We start from the raw sequence: 13,427 nt of genomic DNA, 5'->3' as shown, positions 1-13,427 counted from the left end.
ACTGGCACCCCCTGAAGAGGGGGCCCCTAAGAATTGGCAAAGGGTCAATGGGGTGCAAGTGACCATGCTGGGTGTCCTCCAATGCAAACTTTGGATGTAATTTGACTAATAAAGTTGTGGCCTGGTTAAAACCCATACCAGATGTCCTTGCCTTCTTCCATCCAATGAGCACGCCAAACTGAGCAACTCACCAACATCAAATAAAAGCAAACTACTACAACCGGTCATTCACCAGAGTAGCAATAAAATCACTGGAGTAGAATGTTGCCAGATGATCAGTATATCTCCTACTTCAAACACAAATATTTTTACTTTGCCTCAGTATCTGCCCACCATGAGTTCCTAGTCATTAACTTTGCAAATAGAGACTATTATCTTGAGACATTTTAATTCCACTGACATTGTACCATGGTTAGACAACATTGTTCAGGATCCTCACCCATTCTGATTTTTGCATTGAAGTCCTGATTTTGACAGGGCTGTTCAAGGAGGGTTGGGGATTTGACCAGTCCAAAAATAATTGGTCAAACAACATCAAAAATGGTCAAATATTTTAAACCACTGATTTATTAGAACGATAACAAAACGAGTAAGACTGTATGGTCTCCAACAGGCTTAGCCTTAGATAGATATGTATGCCTAATTACAAAAAAACAGTACTTAACTGAGTTATTTTAACTCAAAAAAATGTGAAATACAATTAAATGACATTCTAAAGAAAGAAAGAATGGCACCATGATGCAATCAAAAAGATAGGCTGCCATCTATATCAGGGCATTCTTGCTGGAATATATGACAAATATTTGATCATGATCAAATAATAGGCAGTCAATTGACTGGTTTGCCAAGCCTAATCCCAAATATCTTGCAAGGACAGGCTCACAGGACATTTAAAGCATCCTAACTTATCCTTGAGGATAAAGCAACATTTTTTCATGACATGGTAACAAGCCATGACAATGTAAAAAGACCAGAATGGTGTAATGCAACAACTTTGCCCCAGAAGACAAAGTATAAAGTGGGGGTAGGAATGCAGGTTCTAGTCTTGAACGTGGCACAGAGACAAGGAAAGCATCAGAAAATGAAACTGATTAAATAAAAGTGGGAAGAGTATTGATCAGACTGCCTCCATTGTTTATATTATGGATTCACATAACCTCTTAACACCCCACCTCCTACTGCTTAATTCCCAGTTTTCAATAGTGGTATATTAAGAAAAGCTCTGCAGACCAGAGTTTGAGATCCACAGCTTAGATGAATCCATTACTCACCAGATTGTGCTTAATGAGCTCCTTAGCAAACTCAAAAGATGACGAGGCATTGTCCATCAGGCTCTTGAGTTCTGCCTGAAATTAAATATTATACCTATAAAAAGTTTATCAAAAATACCCCCCACAAGTGCAGATCCACACCACATCTGATAAGAAGGCAACTCCAGCTGTGATAAGCTGGGTTGGTGGAGGAAAACAAACAACCCCCCACTTCATCGTGATGACTGTTGCAAATGGATAATTCATACAAATGTAAAGCAAAACTTGCATTGAGAAAATGGAAAGGCCAGCATGCGAACAGAAAACCTAAGTGCCCAACAATGTGAGGACTATGGATAGGTGATATCCTTTGGGGGAGAATACTGACATGATAAAATGCCATTTGACAATAACTGTGATTAAGTATAAGGCAGATAACACAACAGGGAAAATAAACTTGCATGGGACTTCATATGAGACTGACAAGCCAGAAGGGCTTTCCAATAGATACCTCAGCAGCCTTGCCATTGTAAAGACGGAAGTGGTTACAAGCCTTGAGGTTAAGAGCTATGGTGCTGTCAGGAACTTGCTGAAGGTAAACAGCCAGCACCTCTTGTGACACATCATAGTAATCCAGTTTGTAGTAACATAAAGCCACATATACGTTGAGAGCCAGGTATTCCCTGAAGGGCAAAAGAGGAAGTGTTCACAGAAGCATTCATCTCCTGACAGAAAATTGTGCTGAAAAGGAATATTAAAGTCTGTTATGACTTTCCCTCACCTTCCCATGTACCCTTTACAAATACAACAAATATTGAGTTCCTGAGAACAGCCTTATATGTGACTTTCTGGATTCAGCTTCTCCTACAGACAAGCACAAAACTATTCAGGGTTGCGTCTGCAGGGATGCCAACTGCATTTGTCCCACAGGAGGAAGTAATTGTATTGTGACATTTGCACATATGAAGACATTCTCTGTCATGCACAGACACCATGATTCAACATGTATTGAGTCAATGTTACAACACATTATCCCAACATCATGAGGGTGAAACGAGCTAGTTTCTTCCAAGCCACTCGTGCATACAAGAATGACCTGTGAAATTTGGGGCTTGTTATTTTGGGAATTGGCGATAACCCCATGTGAAGGAATGTAAGAGAGAACGCAATCATTTTATTTGGACTGATGAACTAAGGGTAGGTCTACACTTACCCGGTAGTTCGGCGGCGAGCGATCGAACTTCTGGGTTCGACTTATCGCGTCTTGTCTGGACGCGATAAGTCGAACCCGGAAGTGCTCGCCGTCGACTGCGGTACTCCTGCTTGGCGAGAGGAGTACCGCGGAGTCGACGGGGGAGCCTGCCTGCCGCGTGTGGACCGAGGTAAGTTCGAACTAAGGTACTTCGAACTTCAGCTACGTTATTCACGTAGCTGAAGTTGCGTACCTTAGTTCGAATTGGGGGGTTAGTGTAGACCTGCCCTAAGGTTCATCCACATAATGTATACAAGGTAATTTGACTGTTTTCCTTTGCCAAGTATATTGTATGCATACAAAACTTCAAAAAGATTTCTTTAATGTTAGTATTTACTTTTATGTCACATATAATTAACCTGTGAAACTCACTACTGCACGGTATCAAGCCAAAAAGGACTAGACATTTACAGGAATAAGAAAAACATTTGCAGTAACAACAATTTGTAGGATAACTGTTACAAAGGTTACCGTATGCAGTGTTGTGGTAGCCGTGTCAGTTCTAGTTATCAGAAAGACAAGGTGGGTAAGGTAATATCTTTTACTGGACCGACTTCTGTTGGTCTGACCTGAAGAACTGTGTAAGCTCAAAAGCTTGTGTCTCACACCAACAAAAGCTGGTCCAATAAAAGATATTACCTCACCCACCTTGTCTCACAAAGGTTATTGATCTTTATGTTTCAGGGCATAAGCTGATCATAGCCTAGGGACTGTCAGGCTGAAATTTCCTCCCAAAGCACAGAATTACACAATGATATAAGTATTATGGAGGTATTTCAGCTTTCTCTGAAGCATTCAGCATTACACACTTGCAGAGGCAAAAGACCATTGACCTGTTCCAGAATAGCAGTTTATACATTGCCAAGCCTTCCTTTGACTCTGGACCCTGCTTCCCAGGCCAGCAGCATCTAGAGAATATTACGCAGGCAGCACACTAAAAACTGTCTGTGAAGATGTGGTTGGGGGAAAACACATGCCTTGTGCTGCTCAACAGCAACATCTCCAAAGGTTTGGTTCCTTATCCACTTCCTGGCTGAGGTTGGTGGCTATAATGTGGAATCCTGGGACAGAGGTAATAACAGGATAAATGGGAATGGAAAGAATCCTCAGAGCTCAAAAGGACACACAGGATCCCTTGAATAAAAACAACAAGACTGAGGATTTCTTATGAAGGTTGAGGTGGAAGAGAGTTCAGTAACTAAAAATCAGGGCCAGGCAGGCAATGAGCCAAACAAAACAAAACTAAAGCGACAGGTACATGCTTTGTATTGTGGGTAAGACACACTCAGAACATTTTCTGCTCTGCTTGTAATTCTGTAGCATTTCATAAGAAACAGGAAAGGGGGTCCCAGGATGGGTCACAGAACAAAGCACATTAAAAATAGGGGATTGGGATGGACACATTCCCCTTGTGCCTTATTGGTGTAACAGTTCTGATTCCAGTGACAAAATGGAGATGGCTGCATTGTCCCCTTCTCACAGAGGGAAAGACACAAAAGTGTCGATACCACCACAAATAAGTTTCCAGAAGCCAAGCAACTACATGGAATGAAAACACAAATTCGTCAGAGATACTGCAGTGAGGCTGAGAATGGAGGGGAAGAGAAAAAGAGACACCAACCGGTTATCAAGCAGTATGCGTTTGTAGATATCAATAGCCTCTTGGTAGTGGGACCGCATATAGTGGATAGATGCCAGACTGAGCTGATCTTCTGTGATGTCCTGCAAATTCTGGTGGAAGCTCATCAATTTCTTTTCATCGCTGAACTAAAGAGAAAGAGACAGACAACCTCCAAAAGAGTTCAGCAAGGAAAACAAGAGCAATTAGTCATATTAATCAGGAAGGGCATACAACAATACTAAGTGAGATTGAACTGCAGCAGAGAAGATTCAGATTAGACATTAGGAGTTGCTTTCTAACTTTAAGACTTGTTTAGCCAATGGAGAAATCTGTTGAGGGAAGACGTAGAATGCCATCATTGGAAATAACTGAGCCTAAACACACAACTGTAAGTCTGATTCAGACATACTTAAATCTGATATGCCACGATGTAGGGGGTAACAGCAGGGAGATGGACTAGATACTCCATACTCAAAATAAATCTGTAATATAACATTTTACTACTATAATTTGAGCTAAGATTTGTTGGTTTTGGATCCAAAGCTTAGTTCTCAGGAAATAAGTTCCCATCCCTCTCCACCAAAAACAAAACAAAAAAACCCACAACTCTTGCTGAACAAAAGGCTATTGCAAAGACAATTCCCACAATACTATTTTGTAGCACTGACTAGTTCTCTGTTTCCCCAGACCTCACATCTCCAATTTCTGTGATTCCATACAGTGTAATGTAATAGTTTCCATTTAAAAGAATTGTTGCATTTTACATAACAAATGCGCAAATGTAAAATGGAGAGAGCATGGTTAACAAACAATTTTGCAATTGCATCAAAATTATAAAGTAGCCAAGAATGTCCATTTAATCGGACCATTCAAGTCACTTACAATTCTGATGCTTCCCCTTCTTATATACGTTGCTGCTAGCAATGGTAATTATGAACCCGCTCTATTGCTATTATTGCTGGTTTTTAAATTAGGGTGGGTTGTTTTTTTTTTTAAATTGATAGGTCTCCCACATTTAAAATATCTAGCTGCTCATCTTTGCTTCATATCTCTTTCCCTCTTGCTTGAGCTGGTCATGCAATAACACTTCAGCACAGCCAACAGTGCTCAAAAACAGTAATTTTATATCTTCATAGCATGGGCGCCAGGTTTATATAATTTTTGGTGGTGCCCAGAATGGGTCCCAGCCCCGGCCCACCCTGCTCTGCCCCGCCAGCTCCCTGCGTCGCTCGGGGGAGGGAGCGAAAGCCAGAAAGATGCGGGGCAGGGACTTGGGGGAAGGGATGGAGTGGGGGAGGGGCATGGGCGGAGCAGGGGTGGGAAGAGGCGGGGTGGGGCAGAGCGGAGCAGAATGGGGCGGGCTGGGGCCAGGTCACTCGCTGCTGCCAGCACCAGGCCCCCCACTAACCCCTCAGGCCACCCTGGACCCCACGTCTCCCCAAAGCGCAGGGCCCGGGGTCGTTGCCTCAGTCCATCTTATGGACGGGATAGCTCTGAAAATATAAGCCCAAACATTGGTGGAGCTGGGCCCACCTTCTTGAATATTGGTGGAGCATGCGCACCACGGGCCCATATAACTCGCCACCTATGCTTCATAGTATCTTTCATTCCAAAGCCTCCTAAAGTACAGTAGAACCTCAGAGTTACGAACATCAGAGTTACGAACTGACCGGTCAACCACACCCCTCATTTGGAACCCGAAGTACGCAAGCAGGCAGCAGCAGAGACAAGAAAAGACAAGACTAGAAAATACAGTATAGTGTTAAATGTAAACTACTAACAAAATAAAGGGAAAGTTTAAAAAGGTAAGGAAACTGTTTCTGTGTTTGTTTCTTTTACATTAAGATGGTTAAAAGCAGCATTTTTCTTCTGCATAATAAAGTTTCAAAGCTGTATTAAGTCAATGTTCAGTCATAAACTTTTGAAAGAACAACCATAACGTTTTGTTCAGAGTTACAAACATTTCAGAGTTACAAACAACCTCCATTCCCAAGGTGTTTGTAACTCTGAGAATCTACTGTACTTTGCAGACTATATTCATAGTGATTGTTCAACCACCATTGTAGCGTAGACACCTCTGGGTGTTAGTCAATTTGTGCCAGTGCCACTACACAACAGATTTTAGGCAAGGAAATAAAGAATTATGTTTTCAAATAAACCAGCAGAGAGACTTAGGTAGACAGAATGCAACCATCCAAATTAGAATTTGGCTGGGACAACAGTGTTAACAGGAGTTTTTGCAGAAAGTGCCAGTATCTGGGTTTTATCTCTCACCCAAAACACAGCTTCTCTAGAAGTAGTGCCCTTTTGCTGCATGTTGGGGGCATGGCACAAAAATGAGTCAGAGGGAATAATGCACTACCTACTGATGCCCAAACACCTAATGAGGACCCAATCCAGCAAAGCACTTAAGCAAATTCTGAATTTTAAGCATATTCATATACTTAAAGTTAAGCATATGCTTACCCGCTTTGCTAGATTTGGAGCTTGAATAACAAATACCACTTCTTGCAGCACTTGGGATTTCTGTGACCTTGCTTAGGTTATAAGGTCTCACAAAAATCACAGCGACTTCATAATACATACATAATAAAGACTTTTGTTGGGAAGTGGAGGGCTTAGAATAGTAGCATTTTATCTGTTTTTTTGTCAAGTTTAAAAGGCCACTGTGAAAGACAATCCAATTTTATCAATACATTTACTCTGAAAAAAGCACATCTTGGTGTGGTTGTTTTCTTAACCTTTGATGTTTCTAAATTGACAGAGCCACTTATTCACAAGTGGTTCATGCCATGGAGATAAAAGTTCCCTTGTTAGTAATAAACTGTGATCTATTTATAGAACAAAAGCAATCCAATTTGCAGGGTAGAAGTGAAGGAGCTCTCATGAGTGGGCTAGGATAAGACAGACCAACACCTCTAAAATCTGTTTAATTATTCTTGAACATACCAAGATGCAGCAAAGTGAAGGTTGTGCCTCAATCATTGTTGAAATGAAATGAAATCTCCCTGCTATAAACAAGATTGTGTTTTGGGGGAACTAAATAGCTCAGGAGATTTTTATATCTTTTACCAGTCTTTTTACTTAAAATTAGGGCTGTCAAGCGATTAAAAAAATTAATCACAATTAATTGCGCTGTTAATAAGAGAATACCATTTATTTAAATTTTTTGGATGTTTTCTACATTTTCAAATATATTGACTTCAATTACAACATAGAATGCAAAGTGTACAGTGCTCACTTTATATTTATTTTTGATTGCAAATATTTGCATTGTAAAAAACAAAAGAAATCGTATTTTTCAATTCACCTTATACAAGTTCTGTAGTGCAATCTCTTTAGCATGAAAGTTGAACTTACAAATAAAGAATTATGTACAAAAAAATAACTGCATTCAAAAATAAAACGATGTAAAACTTTAGAGCCTACAAATCCACTCAGTCCTACTTCAGCCAATCACTCAGACAAACAAGTTTGCAGGAGATAATGTTGCCCGCTGCTTCTTTTTTACGTCACCTGAAAGTGAGAACAGCATTCGCATGCCAGTGTTGTAGCTGGCGTCGCAAGATATTTACATGCCAGATGCGCTAAAGATTCATATGTCCCTTCATGCTTCAACCACCATTCCAGAGGACATGCGTCCATGCTGATAATGGCTTCTGCTTGATAACGATCCAAAGCAGAGCGGACCAACCGACGCATGTTCATTTTCATCATGAGTCAGATGCCATCAGCAGAAGGTTGATTTTCTTTTTGGTGGTTTGTGTTCTGTAGTTTCCGCATCAAAGTGTTGCTCTTTTAAGACTTCTGAATGCATGCTCCACATCTCATCCCATTCAGATTTTGGACGGCACTTCAGATTCTTAAACCTTGGGTCGAGTGCTGTAGCTATTTTTAGAAATCTCACATTGGTACCTTCTTTGCATTTTGTCAAATCTGCTGTGAAAGTGTTCTTAAAATGAACAACATGTGCTGGGTTATCATCCGAGATTGCTATAACATGAAATATATGGCAGAATGCGGGTAAAACAGAACAGGAGACATACAATTCTCCCTCAAGGAGTTCAGTCACAAATTTAATTAACACATTTTTTTTTTTAACTAGAATCATCAGCATGGAAACATGTCCTCTGGAATGGTGGCCGAAGCATGATGGGGCATACAAATGTTTAGCATATCTGGCACATAAATACCTTGCAACGCAGCTACAATAGGGCTATGCGAATGCCTGTTCTCACTTTCTGGTGACATTGTAAATAAGAAGCAGGCAGCAATATCTCCCATAAATGTAAACAAACTTGTTTGTCCTAGCGATTGGCTGCACAAGAAGTATGGCTGAGTGGACTTGTAGGCTCTAAAGTTTTACACTGTTTTGTTTTTGAGTGCAGTTATGTAACAAAAAAACCAACTACATTTGTAAGTTGCACTTTCACGATAAAGAGATTGCACTACAGTACTTATATGAGGTGAATTGGAAAATACTATTTCTTTTGTTTATAATTTTTACAGTGCAAATATTTGTAATAAAAAATAATATAAAGTGAGTACTATATACTTTGTATTCTGTGTTGTAATTGAAATCAATATATTTGAAAATGTAGAAAAATATCCAAAAATATTTAATACATTTCAACTGGTAATCTATTATTTAACAGTGCGATTAATCGTGATTAATTTTTTTAATCATGAATAATTTTTTTTGAGTTAATCGCGTGAGTTAACTGCGAATAATCAACAGCCCTACTTAAAATGTTAGTTCCAAGATGCGCCCCACCTAGGAAGAACTAGATGATCTTAGAAGAAAGGAAGTGGAAGTAGCTGCCTTTTATGTTAATGGTTCTAATCAGGTCCTAGGGTGGCAACGGCCAAAAAATACCATCAGACTGTTTCTATTAGGCCTATGTGAAGTGAACTGGTGGGTCTCATTCTAGTTCCTAGCAGACCGGTGTCTTCTCTGAGCTCCCCTCTTACACCTACAGATGATTCCTCCATGTCAGATAATGCAGTTGTGTTAGTGGTTGCGAAGGTTTGTTCTGCTGCTACCCATGATGTACCTATCCTGAGGACGCATTCTGGAAGGTTGTTAATCCAGCACCAATTACAGATCAAAATTCAGAAAGAAACACGAAGTATGAGCAAAGAGACATACATACCTTATGTGCTAGGTGAAAGAGCAGACGATTCTGGAGTCGACTTTTAGGTGCTGAAACGAAAATCCAACAGTACGTTTCAGAGCCCTGGTACTAACACAAGGAACATTTCTAATTCAAGTTTTCCCTCACTGTTTGTAAGACCCCCTCATATACACTACTAGCTTGCCCAAGCACACCTCACTGACCCACCCACCCACCCCACATAGCCTATAGCTGAACTTCTTCGCAATTTCTCACAATCTTGACATTGTTTACGAGTCTTCCTGTATTTCTCATCTTCATCAGTTCTACAGCTCTTTTTAATTCTCTGCTGAACACACATTTTTCCCATGCCTTTGCCTCTTGTCTTCCTTAACTCCATGGTTTTATTACTTCTCTCTAAAACATTTAGTACATTTGATAGCGTTTGTATGAAAGATGCTATACAAAGCACGCTGAGCACAATGCATCTCTAAAGAAATACAGGCAACCAACCCTTAATCAAGGCTTCAAGTACTATGTGCCACAATTGATGTAAATTATGTTGCAAGACCCTTAAAAATTACATGGCAATATTCCTGGAATTATGAGGCAAGGCCTAGCACAGCAGAGAACCCAGGCACTACACCATCCTGCTACAACACTATCTATTTAGGCCTGCTAACACAAATCAGCTCTAACTTATATCAATTTAGATGGAATAAATGGGACCCAGAGTGTCAAAGGTATTATAACCCAGTCACTGTCCAACATTAAAGAGTTTTAAACAAGTTTCAGGGTTTGGTATACAGAGACTTTGGACTGCTGAGTACCATGGCAAATACACCATTAAAATCATTTTAACCTTTTATTAAAGATACAGAAAAGGAAAAAACAGTTAAAGCATTTGAAATGTAAAATAGTAAATAAGGCTTTCTTTTTAACAACAGCCCTTGTTCCTTTAGCTGGAGAGAATTTTTAGAAGGGAAAACCCCCATGACTGCCAGTCTCCTAGGGTATGTCTACGCTACGAAATTAGGTCGAATTTATAGAAGCCGGTTTTATAGAAATCGGTTTTATACAGTCGATTGTGTGTGTCCCCACATAAAATGCTCTAAGTGCATTAAGTCGGCGGACCGCGTCCACAGTACCGAGGCTAGCGTCGACTTCCGGAGCGTTGCACTGTGGGTAGCTATCCCACAGTTTCCGCAGTCTCCGCCGCCCATTGGAATTCTGGGTTGAGATCCCAATGCGTGATGATGCAAAAACAGTGTCGCGGGGGGTTCTGGGTACATGTCGTCAGGCCCCTCCCCCTCCGTCAGAGCAACGGCAATTGATTCACGCCTTTTTACCTGGGTTACGTGTGCAGACAACATACCACGGCAAGCATGGAGCCCGCTCAGCTCAGCTCACCGTCACCATATGTCATCTGGGTGCCGGCAGACGTGGTACTGCATTGCTACACAGCAGCAGCTAATTGCCTTTTGGCAGTAGACGGTGCAGTATGACTGGTAGCCGTCATCGGCTATCTGGGTGCTGGCAGACGTGGGGCTGCATTGCTATACAGCAGCAGCTCCTTGCCTTTTGGCAGTGGATGGTGTATTACGATTGATATCCGTCATCGTCATATTCCTCAGTGAGTTCGGTCAGAGGCACCTGGATAGACATGTTTTGTCTCCTGGAGACTCAGTCCTGCCGGCAGTCCTATTGAACCGTCTTGACGATGATGGCTAGCAGTCATAATACAGCATTTTCTGCCAAGCACCCAGAAGATGCCGATGGCTATCAGTCATGCTGCACCGTCTGCTGCCAGGTTAAGATGTAAAAAATAGATGGACCAGATTTTTTCTGTATTCATTTGCTTCCCCCTCCCTCCGTGAAATCAACGGCCTGCTAAACCCAGGGTTTTGAGTTCAATCTTTGGGGGGGCCATTCTGTGTGACAGTTGTTTGTGTTTCTCCCTGATGCACAGCCACCTTTGTTGATTTTAATTCCCTGTACCCGTAAGCCATGTCGTCACTCGCCCCTCCCTCCCTCCGTCAGACAATAGTTTCGTGCCTTTTTTCAGCCCAGACGCCATAGCACTGGGATCATGGAGCCCACTCAGATCACCGCGGCAATTATGAGCACTATGAACACCACGCGCATTGTCCTGGAGTATATGCAGAGCCAGAACATGCCAAAGCAAAACCAGGCGAGGAGGCGATTGCAGCGCGGCGACGAGAGTGATGAGGAAATTGACATGGACGTAGACCTCTCACAAAGTACAGGCCCCAGAAATGTGCAAATCATGGTGTTACTGGGGCAGGTTCATGGCGTGGAACGCTGATTCTGGGCCCGGGAAACAAGCACAGCCTGGTGGGACAGCATCGTGTTGCAGGTGTGGGACAATTCCCAGTGGCTGCGAAACTTTCGCATGCATAAGGGCACTTTCATGGAACTTTGTGACTTGCTTTCCCCTGCCCTGAAGCGCCAGAATACCAGGATGAGAGCAGCCCTCACAGTTGAGAAGCGAGTGGCGATAGCCCTGTGGAAGCTTGCAACGCCAGACAGCTACCGGTCAGTCGGGAATCAATTTGGAGTGGGCAAATCTACTGTGGGGGCTGCTGTGATCCAAGTAGCCAACGCAATCAAAGACCTGCTGATATCAAGGGTAGTGACTCTGGGAAACGTGCAGGTCATAGTGGATGGCTTTGCTGCAATGGGATTCCCAAACTGTGGTGGGGCGACAGACGGAACCCATATCCCTATCTTGGCACCGGAGCACCAAGCAACCGAGTACATAAACCGCAAGGGGTAATCTTCAATGCTGCTGCAAGCCCTGGTGGATCAAAAGGGACGTTTCACTAACATCAACGTGGGATGGCCGGGAAAGGTACATGATGCTCGCGTCTTCAGGAACTCTGCTCTGTTTCGAAAGCTGGAGGAAGGGACTTTCTTCCCGGACCAGAAAATAACCGTTGGGGATGTTGAAATGCCTATCGTTATCCTTGGGGACCCAGCCTACCCCTTAATGCCATGGCTCATGAAGCCGTACACAGGCAGCCTGGACAGTAGTCAGGACCTGTTCAACTACAGGCTGAGCAAGTGCCGAATGGTGGTGGAATGTGCATTTGGACGTTTAAAAGCGCGCTGGCGCAGTTTACTGACTCGGATAGACCTCAGCGAAGCCAATATTCCAATTGTTATTGCTGCTTGCTGTGCGCTCCACAATATCTGTGAGAGTAACAGGGAGACATTTATGGTGGGGTGGGAGGTTGAGGCAAATCGCCTGGCCGCTGATTACGCGCAGCCAGACACCAGGGCGGTTAGAAGACTACAGCAGGGCGCGGTGCGCATCAGAGAAGCTTTGAAAACCAGTTTTGTGACTGGCCATGCTACGGTGTGAAACTTCTGTTTGTTTCTCCTTGATGAACCCTCCGCTCCCCCCCACCCCCCGGTTCACTCTACTTCCCTGTAAACTAACCACACTCCCTTCCCCCCTTCGAGCACCGCTTGCAGTGGCAATAAAGTCATTGTTACTTCACATTCATGCATTCTTTATTCATTCATCACACAACTAGGGGGATAACTGCCAAGGTAGCCCGGGAGGGGTGGGGGAGGAGGGAAGGAAAAGGACACACTGCAGTTTAAAACTTTAAAACTTATTGAAGGCCAGCCTTCTGATGCTTGGGCAATCATCTGGGGTGGAGTGACTGGGTGGCCGGAGGCCCCCCCCACCGCGTTCTTGGGCGTCTGGGTGAGGAGGCTATGGAACTTGGGGAGGAGGGCTGTTGGTTACACAGGGGCTGTAGCGGCGGTCTCTGCTCCTGCTGCCTTTCCTGCAGCTCAACCATACGCTGGAGCATATCAGTTTGATGCTCCAGCAGCCGGAGCATCGACTCTTGCCTTCTGTCAGCAAGCTGACGCCACCTATCCTCTTCAGCCCGCCACTTGCTCTCTTCAGCCCACCACCTCTCCTCTCATTCATATTGTGCTTTTTTGCACTCTGACATTGACTGCCTCCACGCTTTCTGCTGTGCTCTGTCAGCGTGGGAGGACATCTGGAGCTCCGAGAACATATCATCCCGAGTCCACCATTTTTGCCTTCTAATCTTCACTAGCCTCTGTGAAGGAGAAACATTTGCAGCTGGTGGAGGAGAAGGGAGAGGTGGTTAAAAAAGACATGTTAGAGAACAATGGGTACACTCTTT

General features: G+C 43.1%; 1 protein-coding gene across 1 annotated transcript in view; it reads right to left on the bottom strand.

Annotated features, from left to right (window-relative positions):
- Positions 1–13,427, bottom strand: part of LOC135887443 (intraflagellar transport protein 56) — an 87,467-nt gene that overhangs the window by 42,898 nt on the left and 31,142 nt on the right. Inside the window, exons 5-8 of the mRNA XM_065415203.1 lie at positions 9,277–9,326; positions 4,124–4,269; positions 1,762–1,933; positions 1,272–1,346 (exon numbers count right to left, since the gene is read on the bottom strand). Coding sequence (XP_065271275.1) covers positions 1,272–1,346; positions 1,762–1,933; positions 4,124–4,269; positions 9,277–9,326 — 443 coding nt within the window. The remainder of the gene's footprint in view (positions 1–1,271; positions 1,347–1,761; positions 1,934–4,123; positions 4,270–9,276; positions 9,327–13,427) is intronic.

Source organism: Emys orbicularis, chromosome 1 (assembly GCF_028017835.1).
Source record: "Emys orbicularis isolate rEmyOrb1 chromosome 1, rEmyOrb1.hap1, whole genome shotgun sequence".
Taxonomy (NCBI): domain Eukaryota; kingdom Metazoa; phylum Chordata; order Testudines; family Emydidae; genus Emys; species Emys orbicularis.
This window is presented reverse-complemented; position numbering and strand designations above follow the sequence as displayed.